This window comes from Anabrus simplex, chromosome 7 (genome assembly GCF_040414725.1).
Source record: "Anabrus simplex isolate iqAnaSimp1 chromosome 7, ASM4041472v1, whole genome shotgun sequence".
Lineage (NCBI taxonomy): Eukaryota > Metazoa > Arthropoda > Insecta > Orthoptera > Tettigoniidae > Anabrus > Anabrus simplex.
In genome coordinates, this window is record NC_090271.1 from 173,662,357 (window position 1) to 173,682,106 (window position 19,750).

Consider the following 19,750-nt stretch of genomic DNA (forward strand, 5'->3'; position numbering starts at 1 on the left):
CTCTCATGGGTGTTCGAACGGATTCTGCCGCACATTTCTAATATACCCTCTTCCTTCAAGTCGGAAGCTCGCCCATTTTGAAATCAAATTGCTAAATATTTATTACGTCATTTCTCTGCTGCTATTATCAGGACGGTAGGTCAGAGTCTGCTGACATCACCTTTCTGTGTTGATCGATATACTCCTGTATAATAGTGAATACATGAGACAATCAACTGCTGTTTGCGTACCTTATTGGAATGAGATTTGCCCATGGATAATGTGCCTTAAAGGTACTACATAAGTATCCATGCTGTTTCCTTCAACGATGCCTTTCAAACCATGTCATCTTCCAATAGTTAGGCCTGGGCCTAAAAAAATCAGTCCTCCTTGCATCTGAAGCTGAAAGTTTCAACAACTCTGTGTTACTAAATTGTAATTTTCTTGAAATCACTTCACAATAACAGCAATTAAAGCTGTATAAAACAATGTGTTCCCATTTTTGTAGTATATTAAATCGACATAGCATTACTCACATAGTGAATTCAGTGACTTTTACTGTGATCCCTTCTTTTTCAGGTTTATCTGCATTGAATTCATAGTTAAAAACTAGATGAATACTTTACAGCACCTAATTAGTGCAAAATTCTTGTGTATTATTCATACTCAATTTATGAAGTCACCTGATGGTTGATAAGATCACAATGTAGCGTAGGAACTTTTTACATGAAGTTAAAAATACAAAGGCTGTGAGTAGCTCAGACAGGAGAGCACTGGTCTTCTGAGCCCAAATGGATAGATTCAATCCTGGCTCAGCCTGGTGTTACTTGAAGGTGCTCAAATATGTCAGCCTCATGTCGGTAGATTTACTGGCATGTAATACAGGATGGGGCGTGGAAACTTCCTGTTTTGAAAATGCAATAAAACACACTACATGTTTCATTCAACTTTATTGTTATTTTCTGCCTACCACACAACATTGGAAATTTGAATTTACATAGTGTCTGTTAAATGTCGCCTTCCATTTTCAGTACACTGATTCAGTTGACTTCGAAAACTTTGAGTCACCTTTTCAAGCATATCGACCATAGGTCTTCCAGGGTGCTGGGACGATCTTTGTAAACTAGGAACTTGAGATAACCCCATAGGAAGTAATCGGGGAGGCTAAATCAGGCAAGCACGCAGGCCAGTTTATGTCCCCTCGCAGGGAGATCAGTCGTTCGGGAAAGGCTGCTCTGAAAACACCCTTGGAAACCCTGGAGGTGTGGGCTGTGATCCCATCTTGTTGAAACCACACATTGTCATGATCCATTTCTTGGAGAGCAGGTAAGAAGAAATGTTGGATCATTGTCACATAACGGTCTGAATTGACAGTAACAGCATGACTGTTTTCTTGAAGAAAGTATGGACCAATGATCCCCACTCTTGATATGGCACACCATACTGTTACACGATCCGAATGAAGGGGCCTCTCATAAAGTTCCTTGGGATTTGTTGCACTCCAATGCTGCATGTTACACACCAATGTTTCTAGTACTTTTAAAATGTTTATTAATTTTATGTTAAATATGTCTACTGCCATTTCAAATGTTATTTTATCTTCTTAAGCTGAAGATACCCAATGAAAAGGGGACAAAACATGTACTTGCAATACAAATTAAATATTTGTATTTCTCTTTAAGACAACATAATATATAACTTATACTGTATGTTGAAAGGTGGAATTTCTCTCAGTTTATTTGGGTATAGCATCAATATCGATATTCAACAATGAAGTTTATAAACTGTACATAGTGAATATCGAATCCCTGGTATACTTACTTTACAAGCCTAGTTTCACTCTGGATTATTTTTACAGTTTTTGAATGAATGAATGAATGAATGAATTGATGAATATTCCTCTCTCTCACACATGGATGACCACCAACTGGGTAGAGATTATTCGATTATTGTAATCATAACGATTACATGCAGTTAGTTTTGTCAGTATTAGACAATTCCAAACATTTTCCAGTTAATGAAATGTCACAAAAAATTATTAAAATATACTTTACTAATACAGTTGGACAGCCTTAAGCTTCTGAGGTATTTCATGAACTTTTACAAAGTTATATAGCCGAGGATACTATTTTTATAATTTATTTCATGAAATTATTCAAAATGTTCTCTGTTTGCACAGTTAGTTATAAAATGGTAGGAGAAATCATTATTGTGTGTTCAGTGTGTAGTGAACATTATAAAACATCCCTGGTAAGACAAATAATTTCATGTTCCTATATACTTGACATGATAGTCTCTTCTGCTTTTCCCATATGGAGGAGGTAAAAATGAGGGTGCTGGGTTTGATTTCTAGTAAGACCTGAGGAGGGGCTCAACCTCACGAGGCCAACTGAGGAGCTGTTTGATATGAGGGGCAAGAGACCCAAGCAATACTGTTGAGGATGATGTCACGGGGATCTAAAGGTGTATTCAAGAATGTCCAGGTCAACTGGCTGGGCATCAGTTATCTTGGCAGGTCAAGGCCCTAAAGGACTGTTGCACCACAGTTTTGTTTGTTTGTTTGTTTGTTTGTTTGTTTGTTTGTTTGTTTGTTTGTTTTGAAGCAAGACAAAGTACTGGAAAACCTGACATTTCATTAAGTTTTACTGCACTTCCTGAGATATGTAAACCATGTATGGCTGTTCTAAATAGTGGAAAAATTTATCTATCAATATAATGTTTTGATTCCAGCGAGAGGATGGACTATTGGATGAAGAAATTCTTGAAATATCAGGTCAATTACTTTCGGCAAATCCTGATATTTATACTCTTTGGAACCTGAGAAGAGAAGTTGTATTGCATTTGGGAGAACAAAGGTACTTACTGAGATTTTTCTGTACGTATTACAATAGCTATGATTTGCAGTTGGAGCATGCAGGTGACAGAATCTAAAAAAAAGCTAAGGTAAGAAGGCTAGCAGGAGCAACATACGAAGGCTGTAAATAAAGTAGTGACAATATTAATAGAACGCAATATTTAAAGAACTAACAAGTACAGTTGCATTACATTCCTTCAATGTAGTCACCCGCAAAAGTCTGTTACCTTTTGCCAAATGTCGGGAAGCCATTTGGGACTGGTAGCTGTTGATGACAGTGATGGAGCACCCTACTGTGCAGAGTACAGTTGCCACATCAGGAAATCGGCCTCGGAGGGGTTCATTCAACTTTTGGAAACAGGTCGAAATCACAAGGACTCATGTCTGGTGAGTACTGTGGGTATTCCAAGACCTAATGCTTTGCAATATGAGCTTGACATTGTTTGCGACATGACGTATGTTAATACCAATATAATGGTCCGTTATAGGACAGTATAAATTTTCCAGCTAACTCATTCTTAGTTGCCTGCATTTCACCCTCGTGTGTTAAGTTGGGCTCATCAGTTGGTACTTAGCACACCTACCAAGGTGCATGGCTGGTGCGTACCATGGAGGCCACTGCATAGGCTATGCAGGTGTGCTAAGTACCAAATGATGAGCCCAACTTAGCACACGAGGGCGAAATGCAGGCAACCAAGAATGAGTTAGCTGGAAAATTTATAATGTCCAATAATGGACCATCATATTGGTATTATAAATTTACTCATTCAGGACAAATATTTCATGTTCCGTATGGGAATCAACATCTATATCATCTGATGGCCAGGCAGGCATCAATTATTGGAAATGAGACATAGTCTGTCATAGTGCATTGGCACTGTTGGTGGCTCCAAGTAGGCTATGCAGTGGCCTCCACGGTATGCACTAGCCATGCGTCTGGGTAGGTGTGCTAAGTACCAACTGATGAGCCCGCCTAGCACACGAGGGCAAAACGCAGGCAACCAAGAATGAGTTAGCTGGAAAATTTATAATGTCCAATAATGGACCATTATATTGGTATTATAAATTTACTCATTCAGGACAAATATTTCATGTTCCCTATGGGAATCAATTTTTATATCATGCCGTATGTTGTCATGCAATACAATAGGACGATCGTCTCGCAGTAAACATGGACGTTTGCGTTGCATAGCCGGATGCAGATGTTGCTCCATAAACTGGCATTAGAAGTCACTGTTGATGGTTTGTCCCTCAGGCACAGCATGTGTAAGAATAACACCCGCGTAGTCATATGCCACAATCAGCATAAGCTTCACCCGACTGGGTTCCTGTCAAAATTTCTGTGGACATGGCAAACCTGGGTGGCACCATTAATTCAATTGACATATTGGCTCGTAGGCTCATACCCACGTCTCATCAATGGCGACAGTCCGCTGCAGAAATGTGTCTCTTTCATTGTGTTATCTGTCCAGATGGATGCTAGCCATTGCATACCGGTGCCATTTCTGTATGCTGGTGAGTTTATGTGGAACCCAATGGGATGCAGTATGTTAAGACATTTCATCAGTATGTGCCATACTTTTTGATGACTGGGACCAATCTCTACTTATAATTCCCAGACAGTCCATCGATGGTCTATGGAAATGAAACCACTCACAGTGTCAGTCTGATCTTGAGGAATGGACAGCTGACCTGTGCGGTGCAAACCCACAGTCTCATTCCGACCCACATAAAACGCCTTGGCCCATCGCGCAACTGTCCTATACAGTGATGCATTCTTGCCACATGCTTCACGTAATCCTTGATAACATTCTGATGCATTTTTGCCACGGAAAACCTCGATTTTAATCCACAAATGCTGATCACCTTCTGAAAACATGTTTTAGAACAGTGAAATTGACACTCTTCACTTCAATGCCACACAGCAACAACACTCCCAACTGGATGCCCGTCAAATGCACACTACACATCTACAATAGCGCCACCTGACCGCTCCCATATCCTGTTTGCATATGCCTGATCTCCTGTGAATGTCTGGACAATGTTGCCACTACTTCATTTACAGCCCTCGTATATATGTCTAAGAAACACATGAAAAGCAGTGACTTGGATACAGTACACATAAAAGAAAGAAATGGGTCCAAAATTTGTTTGGCTGCAGCTTTACTCAATGGAGGATAGAATAATAATGATGATAGACACTGCTGACAAGTAGGTGCTGTACTAGTTGTAATCGTGCATGCAAAGAGGAAGGTTGTACATTGAGTGAGTGCTGACATGCTGATAGATTGAACAGTACCGGGCGGCGATAGATTGTTGGAATGGTAGATGCAGGCCCGAGAGGCGTAATATGGAATACAGCAAGTGGGGCTTATTTCAATCTTGATGGCGGTGCTGTTGGTCAGTGGAGGGGTGGAAATGAACCCTCGACTCAGTCTTGGTTGTACAGTTGGATGGGAAGAGATGGGGAAGATAAGGGTAATTATCAAGGGCCAAGCAGAACAAACAAGAGAGCTCCTACAGAAACAAGCCAGTGAACTGAGAGAAATAAAGGAATGTATGAAAGAGGAGCTAATAAAGATAACAGACCTGGTGGTCCAGAGCAATAAGGAAATATCAAGTTGGAGGGATAAAATGAAGAGAATGGGAGAAGAGAAAAAAGAATTGAGGTGGCAAGAGAAAAAGCTCCAGCAGGAAACTTGTAAGAAAAATATTTTTATATAAAGGTTGCTTGAGGACGCTAAAGAAGATCTTAGTATTTAAAGTGCTAGAGCTAGTAAATGAGAGGTTGAAGATCAACTGCGGAAAAGCTGACATTGACGAGATTCAGCGAATGGGGATGACAATAGGCAAGAGACCAGTGAAAGTGAAGCTCGTTTCAACCCTATTGGTAAAGAAGATTTTGGACAGTACATGCCAATTGAAAGATGAAAAGGTATGGATCAAGCAGGAGCTGGAGAAAGAAACCTTTAGGAACCAGGAAACGCTCCAGTTCCATCTGGGAAAGGCTAGGCGTTCGGGACTAATCGCCTACCTAAGGGGTAACAAATTAGTGGTGGGTGACGGGAAGTGGACTAGAGCTTGGTCTCTGGAACAGTTAAAGAATATGTCCAACACAGAGAGTATGTTGGCCGATGAGGAATGTGAACGCACGAGGCAGCGGAGATCAACAGGACACGGAACAGTGCACGGTGACCAGGAAGTGAATCGAAGAGGACAGAGAGAGGAAGAAGCTGACTCAGAGACAACCAGCAGGGAGTGCAGCCATGGTGACCTTCAGCGGCAGCTGACTGCTGTCTCTGCGAGAGACACAACACCCAAATGCAGGCGTGTGAGTCTAAAGGACTTCTGGCAGAGAAAAGGTAATTTAAAGGAGGATGGCTCTGATAGGGAAAGCATTAGTACACTACATGAGAGCTTTGTTGAACTGGGTGTAACTAGTATTACGAGGAGTAAGACAGGCAGTCGGAGTGAGATGCAAGGGAAGAAGAAATAACTGGAGGGTGACAATAGGGTGTATCAATATTGAAGTTTTTAGAAGAAAGCTAGGGAATGAATCTTTAAAAGAGTTGTTGGGAAGCTTGCATGTCCTTGCTTGTGTGGAAAGCTGGATTCCACCAGGAAGTTAGAAGTAGATGAGTTTACAGTTTTTTCTAAGGCAAAATAAAGACTAGTTAGCAGGGGTAGATATCCGGGTAGAGTAATGGTTATGCTGAGGAAGGATTTGCAAGATCAGATAGATCCTATTTAATCGGAAATAGTGGATATGGTTAAAAACAAAATTTTACAAGGAGAGTGAGCAAGATTTATGTATCGGTTTCATCTACAATCCTCCTGAGGCCTCTCCATTTGCAAAAACGCTTGATTGTTTTTTTGTTTTTTTTCTTCTAGAAATCCATTGCCTATACAGTAATAGGAGCATGAATGTTGAGGAATGGGGAGAGTCACATCACTTACCAGTTATTGTCAGAGTAAATTATGGAGAGGGCAGGGCCTTAACAAGCGGTACAATAAAATTCAAAGAAGTTGCTAAATACAGGTGGAGAGAGGAGCTAAGGAAAGAGTTTATGAATTATTATGATGGAGAAATAGGTCAGATAGTGAAAGTTAGAATAGTCTCAATGATCAAAGTAGATGCTGTGTGAGGTAAAGGGAGTGGGAAGACAGACAAGAGATTAAAAAAAAAAAAAAAAAAAGAGGAGTGGTTATCTAATGTTAAGACCGGATGCTTCCATAGGCATGAGCACCAGTTGATGTCCAACTTTGGAATCTTTAAGGGTGAGAGAGTGGAAAGTTGGGGGTACATTTTTTAGGACTTTTAACTATGAAACTATTATTAAATGTGGTCTGATGGTGGTGGGTGTGAATGAAGAGAGGAAGCTCCATGTTAGGAGTTTTGCTGGTACTGCAAAGGTTATGGGTTAAACAGATCCTTTTGCCCCAGATTGCAAGGCAGAATAATAGAGACAGTTTTGTGTGATATGGGTGGAAACTGTTGTAATGGAAATGTAACTGATGGTTGGTGTGTGTAACGTGTACAGAGATGTCAGTTCTGTCATTCTGGAGGTGGAGGTCAATATCAAGGAAAGTGGGAGAGATCTGCCAAGTGAAATGGACACTATGATTAGGGTTCAAGTGATGCAGAATGAGTCAAATAGGCTTGTTTCATGGTGTCGTCCATCTGAGGGGTGATTGTGTAGAGTGAAATGATGACAGCAGAAACTAGAAAGCAGTCTGAGGGGAGGGATTTAGGAAGAGTGGCAAGACATTGTGAAAAATGACCGGTGTCACGAATGTAAAAGTCAAGGGAACGTACATTAACTGGTGTTCAGGTTTAGGGAAGCAGCTGGCCTCAGCATTAAATTACTGCTCCTTCGTTTTTTTTTGATTGTCTGTTTACCTCCCCACTCCGTTTTGCTCACACAGTATCTACTTGTCAACAATGTCCACTACCATTATTATTCTATCCTTTACTGACAAAGGCTGTAAAGAAAAATTTGTACCCATGTCTTTCCTTTGTGTGTACTCTATCCTCTTGGTGTTACATGTTAAGTTGCTGGGCTCCATCTGTTTCCTAAAAAAAAAAAAGAGAGAGAGTAATCACAGTTCTATAAATAGTAAACAAAATATTGACAGTTCCATAAGACACAAGGGAAAGGAAGGACAAAGATGATGATATAATAACCTTCGAAATATATAGGGAAATACAATTTGTTGCTCAGATCACCACTTCTTGAAATACTTTTTCACCAAGCGAATTGGCCGTGTGGTTAGGGTCGTGCAGTCATGAGCTTACATTCAGGAGATAGTGGATTCAAACCCAGCAGCCTAAAAAGATGGTTTTCCATGCTTTCCCAATTTCACATCAGGCAAATGGTGTGGCTGTACTTAAGGTCATGGCCACTTCCTTCCCACTCCTAGCCCTTTCCTATCCCATTGTCGTCATAAGACCTATCTGTGTCAGTGCAACATAAAACAAATTGAAAACAAACCAAAACAAAAAAGTATTTTTTGACTCATTTCATTGCAGCTAATTCCCCACACACTCAGAAACGTACTTGCAACTGTATAGTTTAGGATAGTGTAGGTAAATGCAAAAAGCCCATTTTGATAGCTTTTCAGTCCAAAATTACAACACTGGGTATATCTCGGGATGTATAATTATTGGAAGGCCATTTCCATTTCTCTCTCTCTCTCTCTCTCTCACACACACACACACAGAGTGATTTTGAGTGGGGGGGGGGGGGTGTTAAAAAGAATACCAACCCATATATAATAGAATAAAGAGAAAAAACATGAGTGATGGCTAATGATATTCCCAGCTTAACCAACTTACTTCAGTATATTTCTTTTTTTTTAAAAGTTAAGTAACAATTTCCAGATTTAATCCTGCTATTACCATTGTGAATTTAACAATATTTACATATTATTCAGAGTCACTTCCTCAAAAATTATAATGTTATTAGTTTTATGTCCCACTATCTACTTACAGTTTTCAGACATGCTGAGATGCCTGAAAGTTTTTTTAGCAGAAGTTCCTTTACTTTCTACTAAATCTAAGAGCATGAGGCTGGAGAATTTTAGCATCTCCAGATGCCTCATGACTGAGCCCGCCACCTTGGGCTAATTGGGAAATATAACTTAATTTCATTGGTCATTGGTCATTCGTACAATCAGTCGCCTTCCTTCACATTAACTCCAGCTAAAGATGCTTATCTAATGGACTTTACTTGCCTTACGTAAGTCTTTAGTTTTCAGTTAATAGTATGTGAGTGACTATGATCGTCTTTGCCATTAAATGTATTTTGCATCAGTTTAGTTGTCTTGATAATTTACCTTGTTTCTCTTGTGAACCTTGTAATCATGGTGCAGTGGAAAGTGTCCTGTTGAAGCGGATAGCTGAGGCATAGGTTCAGCCATTTTTGATGGATACTTGTGGAGTGCCAGGATCACAAATGGTTCACTGAAAGGGGACAGGCAGCTTTTTCAGAAGTTGCAAGGTACAAGGAGCAGTATTTACCCTCCATAGCAGAGTCTGCATGAATGTCTGAAATGACCTTGTAACTTCATCCAACACTGCTTTGCTCATACTACTACTTGGCTGAAAGTAATGAGATATTTAGAGCCGTATCCCCCAAAAGACATGCAGCTCTCTTTGTATGATTATATCATGAGTTGAAAACACATCATTATTTTGAATAAATTATTTATTCTGCTTTTCTTATAATTGGAGGTTGCCTAAAGTGACAAGGCTTACAAAAGAATTAAATACATACATACATACATACATACATACATACATACATACATACATAATCATTATAGACTGTTATGCCTTTCAGCGTTCAGTCTGCAAGCCTCTGTGAATTTACTATACGTCGCCACAATCCTCGATTTGCAACTAGTGTTGTGGCCACATTTAGTTCTATAACGCTTATCTTTAAATCGTTAGAAACCGAGTCTAACCATCATCGTCTTCATCTCCCTCTACTTCTCTTACCCTCCATAGCAGAGTCCATTATCCTCCTAGGTAACCTATCCTCCTCCATTCGCCTCACATGACCCCACCACCGAAGCCGGTTTATGCGTACAGCTTCATCCATCGAGTTCATTCCTAAATTAGCCTTTATCTCCTCATTCCGAGTACCCTCCTGCCATTGTTCCCACCTGTTTGTATCAGCAATCATTCTAGCTACTTTCATGCCTGTTACTTCTAACTTATGAATAAGATATCCTGAGTCCACCCAGCTTTCGCTCCCGTAAAGCAAAGTTGGTCTGAAAACAGACCGATTTAAAGATAGTTTCGTCTGGGAGCTGACTTCCTTCTTACAGAATACTACTGATCGCAACTGCGAGCTCACTGCACTAGTTTTACTACACCTTGATTCAATCTCACTTACTATATTACCATCCTGGGAGAACACACAACCTAAATATGTGAATTGTCGACCTGTTCTAGCTTTGTATCACCAATCTGACATTCAATTCTGTTCAATTTCTTACCTACTGACATCAATTTAGTTTTCGAGAGGCTAATTTTCATACCATACTCATTGCACCTATTTTCAAGTTCCAAGATATTAGACTGCGGGCTGTCGGCACAATCTGCCATTAAGACCAAGTCGTTAGCATAGGCCAAACTGCTTACTAAATTTCCACCTAACTGAATCCCTCCCTGCCATTTTATAAATTTCAGCAGATGATCCATGTAAACTACGAACAGCAAAGGTTAAAGATTACAGCCTTGTCTAACCCCTGTAAGTACCCTGAACCAAGAACTCATTCTACCATCAATTCTCACTGAAGCCCAATTGTCAACATAAATGCCTTTGATTGATTTTAATAATCTACCTTTAATTCCATAGTCCTCCAGTATAGTGAACATCTTTTCCCTCGGTACCCTGTCATATGCCTTATCTAGATCTATGAAACATAAACACAACTGCCTATTCCTCTCGTAGCATTTTTCAATTACGTGGCGCATACTGAAAATCTGATCCTGACAGCCTTTCTGTGGTCTGAAACCACACTGGTTTTCATCCAACTTCCTCTCAACGACTGATCGCACCCCCTTCCAAGATGCCAGCGAATACTTTGCCTGGTATACTAACCAATGAGATACCTTGATAGTTGTTGCAATCCTTCCTGTTCCCTTGCTTATAGATAGGTGCCATTACTGCTTTTGTCCAATCTGAAGGTACCTTACCAACACTCCACGCTAATTTTACTACTCTATGAAGCCATTTCATCCCTGCCTTCCCACTATATTTCACCATTTCAGGTCTAATTTAATCTATTCCTGCTGCCTTAAGAAAATGGAGTATATTTACCATCCTTTCCACTTCCTCAAGCATAATTTCACCATCATTTTCCTCCTCCCCATGAGCTTGGCTGTTGGCAACACCACCAGAATTATTTCCTCTTACATTGAGAAGGTGATCAAAATATTCCTTCCACCTCTCCAGTGATTCCCTGGGATCTATTATGAGTTCACCTGAATTATATAGATGTTGATTCCCATAGGGAACATCTATATCATTTGATGGCCAAGCAGGCATCAATTTTTGCTGATGAGACAAAGTCTCTTAGTGCATTGGCACTGCCGGTGGCTCCAGTTAGCCTACGCAGTGGCCTCCACGGTATGCACTAGCCAGCGTATTGGTAGGTGTGCTAGGTACCAACTGATGAGCCCACCCTAGCACACGAGGGCGAAACGCTGGCAACCAAGAATGAGTTAGCGGGAAAATTTATAATGTCCAATAACGGACCATTTATATTGGTATTCACCTGAATTACTCAAAACACTGTTCATTTCCTTTTTCCTTCCCTTCCTAAGATTCTTTATTACTGTCCAGAAAGGTTTCCCTGCTGCGTGACCTAGCCTTTCCAGGTTATTACCAAAATCTTCCCATGACTTCTTTTTGGATTCAACAACTATTTGTTTCACTCTGTTTCTTTCATCTACGTATAAATCCCTGTCTGCCTCGGCCCTTGTTTGGAGTCATTTCTGATAAGCCTTCTTTTTACGTTTACAGGCTGCTCTCACTTCATCATTCCACCAAGATGTTGGCCTTTTCCCATCTTTACACACAGTTGTTTCTAGGCATTCCCTTTCCGTTTCTACTACAGCATCCCTGTATGCCACCCATTCACTTTCTATATCCTGAACCTGCTTACTGTCTACTGTTCGAAACTTCTCACTAATCATATCCATATACTTCTGTCTAATTTCCTCGTCCTGGAGATTTTCTACCCTTATTCGTTTGCAGACAGGTTTCACTTTCTCTGTCCTAGTCCTAGAGATACTTAGTTCACTACAGTTCAGATGGTGGTCTGTATCATCAAAATATCCGCGAAAAACTTGTACATTCCAAACAGATTTCCTGAATTCAAAGTCTGTTAAGATATAGTCTATTATGGATCTGGTACCCCTAGCCTCCCATGTGTAGCGGTGAATAGCCTTATGCTTGAAGAATGTATTCATAACAGCTAAACCCATACTAGTACAGAAGTCCAGCAAACACTTCTCATTCCCATTAGCTTCCATATCTTCCCCACATTTACCAATCACCCTTTCGTATCCTTCAGTTCTATTCCCAACTCTCGCATTGAAATCGCCCATTAGCACTATTCTATCCTTGCTGTTGACCCTGACCACGATGTCACTCAATGCTTCATAAAACTTGTCAACTTCATCCTCATCTGCACCTTCACATGGTGAATACTATTTGTAACACTATTTGTAACAAGTATTTGGGTCTGTTCATTTTATAAATTTTCTTGGGTGGCAAGGTTTTGCTTGACCACATGTTTTGAGGTAAAGTGATCTCTTTACATTTCGTGTGCTGTGTTCGCGTTCCGAAAGTCTTCTTTGATAAATTTCAACATATTTGATTTTTTCAAGTTTTCTTCGATACGTGTGTTTTGATCTTAACATTTGTTGGGTTACTTGTTGCTTTAGGCTATGTCATTAATTTGTGCTAAGTATTGTACTTCCTTGTCGCACTGCATGTTATCTTTTGAACAGCTGATGTGATTATCTGTTAGAGATACCTGATTACTGGCCTATACCTCGAGTCTGCGTGCGCATTTAAATCTTATAAATTTACTTGTGTCGTAATCTTGTGTTTCTTCCAGAATACGTAAATTGTGTTGTGAATCAGGTGTGAGTTGTCAGTGATCATTGTGTTCTGGTTAAATTTTAGCCCGGAGTTTCCTTAGTTTTCTTAGTTTTTCTGTAATTTCTATTTTGGTAAATTTTCGGGCATAATTTTGAGGTTACGGTTCGTAATTTTTCGTCTATTTCTTCGAGTATTCGAGTATGAAATCCTTCAGACACATTAAATAAATAAAAAAACTTTAAAATTATATTTCCCATAGTAGTAGTTCTCCGTCTCATCACGTATTACATTGTCCCTTGTTATTGTAGAATCAAATGTAGCGTTGATTAGAGCGTGTATACACTTAAATAATAGAATAATATTAATAATGTTAATGTTGAATATTGACATAGAATGAGATTAAAGATACAGTTGTAAATAATATAGACACTTAATAATATGAATAAGGAAATAGGAAAATGACGTAGTGGCGGTGAATTCACATCAGAACATGGAAACGCTACGGTATCTTTCAATAAGCAAAATTAAATCAAATACAAGGGAACACTTACAGGACTAAAAATGACAACTAAGAGAGGAGAGTGGAAGGTATGAGGGCCCTATAAGGTCCATGGGAAGGTATGGCATTATGGGGGAGAAAAGACTTACAATCATCACCTCGAAACTCATCATATTAACATAATCAAAACCAATATTACAAGAAACAAGATCATGACATAGCAACTGGTACTTATGCACAAATGAAGGGTGTTTAAAAGACTTTAATAAAATACAGTTCCACGACATGGAATAAGACGTACTTAAGTAACTTAGAGAAAATTTGATTTAACAATAGAAGGGTGATGCTACATTACAAAGTATAATTTAAAATGCAAGTAAGTGATAGAACTGAAATTACGGCAACGGGAACCTAGGGCAAACTCGGACATGTTAAATTTTAAACTTTGAGAAAGACATTAAGCAAAGAAATACCGAAATACCAAAGTAATTAAATTACATCAAAGAAAACCAGAAGACATCAAGAATGACATTGAAATAACACTTACCAATAAAAACTGGAGTTCCCAAGGGGATGTAAATGACGCCGAGCACACGCACCATTTTTCCGAAGCCGGCAGAAGACCAGAAATAGCTCGATCGCAATTAACCAATAAGAAACAATTTCCACTAGGTTCCCTATCTTTTTGCCAATAGGAAATCTCGTTATTCTAGCGAATGAAATTGCATGACCATATATGGTCATATTAAGAAAGCAACTTCTCGAGATTTCCTATTGCAACACCTATTTCAACAGCAATAACTGCACATGTGGTATAGGATGTTTCACAACTAAAGCACCTTTACATTTTCATCAGATTACAATTTTGACATACAGAATTACAAAATTTAATTTTCAAATAATTCTTCAAGAAATTCTTCAAGTAAAACATCCCAAGTGTCTTTTTACATGTTTTCTGACATTAATTTAAATTATCAATTACATAAAATTTACATACCAAAAAAAATCACTGTTTGCATCTTGCAATGTTCATACTGTTCAATATATCTTGCCTATTGCCTAAAAGAAAAATTATTACACACATATTTAAATTACTATTTCTTGCCGTTACATAAAATAATTCCAGTAGAGTCCAGAGTTCCAACCAAAAATTAAATCCTTCAGACACATTAAATAAAAAACTTTAAAATTATATTTCCCATAGTAGTAGTTCTCCGTCTCATCACATATTACAGTATATATTTGTTTGTGGTGTTTTTGAACTTATTTGACTTATGGAGTATATTGCTTTTAGAGGTGAAGATGATGTCCAACAACTTATGGAGATTGAACTACGATTAACTGAACAATGTTTGAGAGCTAATCCGAAATCCTATGGTGCTTGGCATCATCGTGCTTGGGTACTAAACACAATGCCTAAACCAGATTGGAAGAGAGAACTGGTTCTTTGCAATAAGTATTTGGAACTTGATGAAAGAAATTGTGAGTACTTTTTCCAGCAACCCTTCTTTTTTTACAAATATAAATTCATGTTATAAACAGTAAGTCAGCAAAAAAGTCACCTCTCATAACTCGTAAACAGTAAAAGGATATCTGTTTTCACTTTCATTAATGTTACCTAAGGGGCTTATAATTGAACTTGCAGTACTTTTCCAGAGTGTCGGGACTTGATAAAATAAGGATACTACTTTGTTTTCGTTATTTTACCCTTTGCGGGTTTTGGTAATTCATGGCCGTAGATGACAAAAAATAAAAATAAGAAATACATGCAAAATTTTGTAAAATTTACTAACACCATGAAAATACAGTTGAACCTGCTTTATACGTAACTCTGTTCTGCGTAATTCGTATTTGTACGTAATTTCCTTTAAGTCCCGGCAAAATGTAATTTAAAAACCTGTTACTTAAACATTATTTATACGTAATCCGTTTATATGTAATTCGCTGTTATATGTATTAAATGTCAGTGAAATATAACTGAGTTTTGCGTAATTGTAATCATCATGTACTTTTTTAAAAGAAACTACTGTATTTACGAAGTTTCCTCTTTTTCGGTGTAGGAAGAAGTAGGGCGGTTGGATTTCGGTGCTGAAACACAACCTAAAGAGTTTCACCGAGTGACATTTTTGAACCTTACTTACTGGCAGCTGAACAAAGGCCAACCGAGCGAGTGCCTTTTGTTCTCTATCTTGCTCCTCCTCTACGTTTGTTGTTTTTGACCTTCACAATGCTGCCAAAGATTAAGATACATTACAAGCAAAGTGGGCGGTTTCGATGCGGGAAACAAAAGAAAATACAGTAAATTTGTTTGAATATGAGAATTTCTTTCGTGGGAACAACGGAGAAGTAAAATGTCCATGGTGCCGGTATCTGGTGTTTACTGTTGAACAGTAGTTTTTTTGTTCAGTTGCTTTTGATTAGCCAAGGGGAACAGAAAAAGGAAAAGTTATACCCTAGATGAAAAAGTAAAACTTTTACGTGAAATGGACGCTAATCCACACAAAACAAAAACTGAAATTACTTCATACTTAGGGATTGCTTATACCACACTATGTACAGTCATCAGTAAAAGAAACGCTATTTTGAATGAGTTCTTAAAACTGGGTTCAAAATCAGCAAAGCACAGCCGTCAGCAAGAAGGAAAGTATGTAGATTTGGAGAAAACACTTGTTACATGGGTCCAGCAAAAGTGGGCTGCAGCTCTACCAATTACTGGCGACTTGCTGAAGGCAAAGGCGATTGATTTAGCTAAAATTATGAGTATCACTTCTGATTTCAAGGCTTCATCAGGATGGTTGGAAGGATTTAAAGATCGACATGGAATCACAGGGAGAACAACTGGCGGCGACTCAAAAGCTGTGGACGACGTCACGGTGCAACACTGGAAAGAAGAGGTTCTGCTAGGTATCGTAAGCGATTATCAGCTTCCAAACATCTACAATTGTGATGAGGCCGGCCTATTCTACAATCTCCTTCCTAATAAAACATTAGCTGAAAAAGGTGACTCATGCCATGGATGGAAGAAAGTAAAATTCGTGTAACAGGACTTCTCGCCACCAATGCAGATGGATCTGACAAACTTCCTCCACTTGTGATAGGACAATCGAAAATCCGAGGTGTTTTAATGGTGCAAAAACAAAACCTACGGAATATGAATCCAACAGAAATTTTTGGATGACTATGCTTCTAATGGAGCAGTGGTTGAAAAAGCAGGGAATTAACATGAAAAAGAAACAGAAGAAGATCCTTCTTCTTATGGATCGATGTGCAGCACATCCACTTCAAATCGTTCTGGAGAATGTTCGATTGGAAGTTTTCCTTCCTAACTGTACAAGTGTTATACATCATTGACAATTTCAAAATGAATTATAGAAAAATGCTGGTTCAACATTTAATAACACAGAGTGATGCGGGAAATGAACTTCTGTCCGTTAATTTGCTACAAGACATGGACTTTATTTCGGCTGCAGGTGTCATCCTCCACAGTCAGCAACTGTTTCCGCAAAGCTGGTGTCTCACTAGAAGAGGCTGCCTCTAATGATGAATATGAGGACGAAGTTTTGTCTGGAAATGAGCTAACGCTACCAGAGGGTGTAGAATTCGATAGTTTTGTACATTTTTATGATGATAATCTGGCTGTATGAGGAGAACTACTGGATGAAGAGATGGTGAAGGACCAGCTACAAGCGATAGTGACTGTGATGGAGATGGAGATAACGACTTGAATCTTGAAACACCTGAACTGACTGAAGTGTTAAGTGCAATCGATGTGTGTAGGTGTTACATCAGTGCGAAAAGTTGTAGTGAAAATGCTTTGAATTCATTTATACTCTTAATGCAAGAAAAGTGAAACAAGCCAAACTATCTGATTTCTTTAAGGCTGGACCAAGTTCAAAATAACATTTTCTGTCTTAATGTATTTTTTGTTTGCAAGAATTTACACATGTAGGTCATGCACAATCAATCAGGTTGTGAGATTCACAAATAGGAAAAGTCCTCTCAGTTTTATTTACTTCGTTGATGGGGTGCATTGATTGATTGATTGATTGATTGATTGATTGATTGATTGATTGATTGATTGATTGATTGATTGATTGATTGATTGATTTCCATTGGTTTTTCAGTAAATATGTGATGTATTGTGTAAGTCTGATTTCTAAGTAATTCTGAGTTGTAAGTAGATTTTTCTCTTCCCCTTGATGTACGTATAAGTCAGGTTCAACTGTATACCTAAATAGATAATATACCTTGTTTAAGAGTACTCTTGAAGTGCTTGAAGACAAAATAAATATTGTCACATCATTTTCGCATTGGAAGAATGGCACAAAGGAGACTTCATGGTCTGACAGTGGTTAACATGAAGCACACTGTAGTCCACTATTTTGAAATATATGTACAAAAAGCTACTTTCAGTGATTTTTTGGTTTCATTTTGTGTCTTTGTTCATCAAAAAGTTGAATATTCAGTCAAAAAAATATGCACATCTGTTGAACCCAGCACTACACAAATAATACTCTGAATTTGTGATCGTCAAGGAGACGTTTCCTCAAAACTCTTGTTGAGTGCGGTATACCTTGAAGCACTTATCTGGATCCAGATAAAGCTTTGAAGTGAAAGTTTCATTGGCATTGACCTTGAGCACTGCACACAATACAAGTGAGGGACTGGATACCACATTGATGTACTAAGTGTGGTACTCCATGTATTCTCTCATTGGAGAGACCATCTAAAATGGCTTTGTCCTTGCTGGGATCGACTTCCGAGAACTTAACCCTCTCTTCTGGTAGGGACTCTACTAAACAATTCCTGAACTACTAATCACTCAAGGGGATTTTACCACCATGGTGTTACACTGTAGTCATCGTCATCATCATTCTAAACCATCTTCAGTTTCCCGGGTGTGGTATATTAGCCTCTCCATCTCATCCTGTCCTTGTACCGTACCTCCTACACTAACTTGTCCCAATCATGACCTCTCAGCAGTACAACATTCTTAACTAAATCTATCCATTTCCTTCGTGGCCTTCCAACGGGTCGTCTTCCTTCTACTTTTCTGTCAAATTCCTTCCTTGCAGTTCTGTTAACTGGCATCCTCTTCATGTGACCAAACCACTTGTCTTGATATCTTTATTTATTATTTATTTATTGACTTTAACAGTGGCGAAGTTAGGGCTCGTGGCCCTCTCTTACATTTAACCACATAATTAATCTACAGATAGTACATATATAAAAGAAATGTACTATTCTATCATAAAATCAAATATAAGCTAAAAATTACAGATTTGGACAACATATAATAAAGAAAGAAAGCAGAGTTCAACAAATAAAATAGAATAACATTCGGAGTGTATAGATGAGAAAGAGAGAAAGTCATAATGAAAAGTAAGATACAAACTGGAAAAAATAAGCAGTGCATAAAGAGAACACAATAAGTAATAAAGTAAATGGAAATATAAGTGTGGCCATAAAAGTGATCTATGTACATGAGTAAGAAGCTAAATATTATGTACATTACACTATAATAATAATAATAATAATAATAATAATAATAATAATAATAACAATTTTTTTTATTTTTATTATTGTTCCGGCCATCTATGGACCACATTTTACAGTCTTTACGTTATTTTTCACCAGTCCTGACTTCACATTCTGCCAGTACTTCTTCATCCTTGCACTGACTTCCTTCTTCTGTTCTTCTGTGTAGGTTCTCTTCTTCTTCTTCTTCACAAGTTCTTCCCCAGTCTCCTGGAAACCCTTGAACTCCTTCACTTTTTGTCTAAATTTGTTTCTGTCCAGTACGTCCTCTTTTTCTACTCCTATCCTGGCCAGGTCGGTCCTTACTTCCTGAAACCATTTTGGTTCCGTCTTCCTTAGGCTGAAGAAGCTGAAAATCCTTTTTGTCAGTCAGTTGGTGTCCATTCTCTGTAGATGTCCATAAAATTGAAGCCTTCGCTTTTTCATCAATACGACGACTTCCTCTGTCTTCTGGTATAGTTCTTTGTTGGGTCTAAGTCTCCTCTCCCCACCTTTCATTTTCGGGCCCAAGATCTTCCGGAGCATTTTCCTCTCTTTATTTTTGATGTTCTCTAGATCTCCCTTTCCAATCATGTCCAATGTTTCTGCTGCGTATAAGCATTCAAGTCTGATGACTGTGTCCAGATGTCTTAATTTGGCTCGATATGACAAAGCTTTCTTGTTGTAGGTGTCTCTAGTGAGCTGATACGCTGTTTCCATTTTTCTCGCTCGTTCTATCAGAGCTAGCTTCTCTGATCCATTCTCTTGAACTATTTCTCC

The 19,750-nt window shown here is 38.6% G+C and overlaps 1 protein-coding gene across 2 annotated transcripts in view; it reads left to right on the forward strand.

Moving 5' to 3' along the window:
• Positions 1-19,750, forward strand: part of RabGGTa (Rab geranylgeranyltransferase subunit alpha) — a 155,518-nt gene that overhangs the window by 17,136 nt on the left and 118,632 nt on the right. For both annotated transcript variants that reach the window (XM_067151459.2, XM_067151460.2), the window contains exons 3-4: positions 2,710-2,834; positions 14,748-14,935. In XM_067151459.2, the coding sequence (XP_067007560.1) occupies positions 2,710-2,834; positions 14,748-14,935 (313 nt within the window). The remainder of the gene's footprint in view (positions 1-2,709; positions 2,835-14,747; positions 14,936-19,750) is intronic.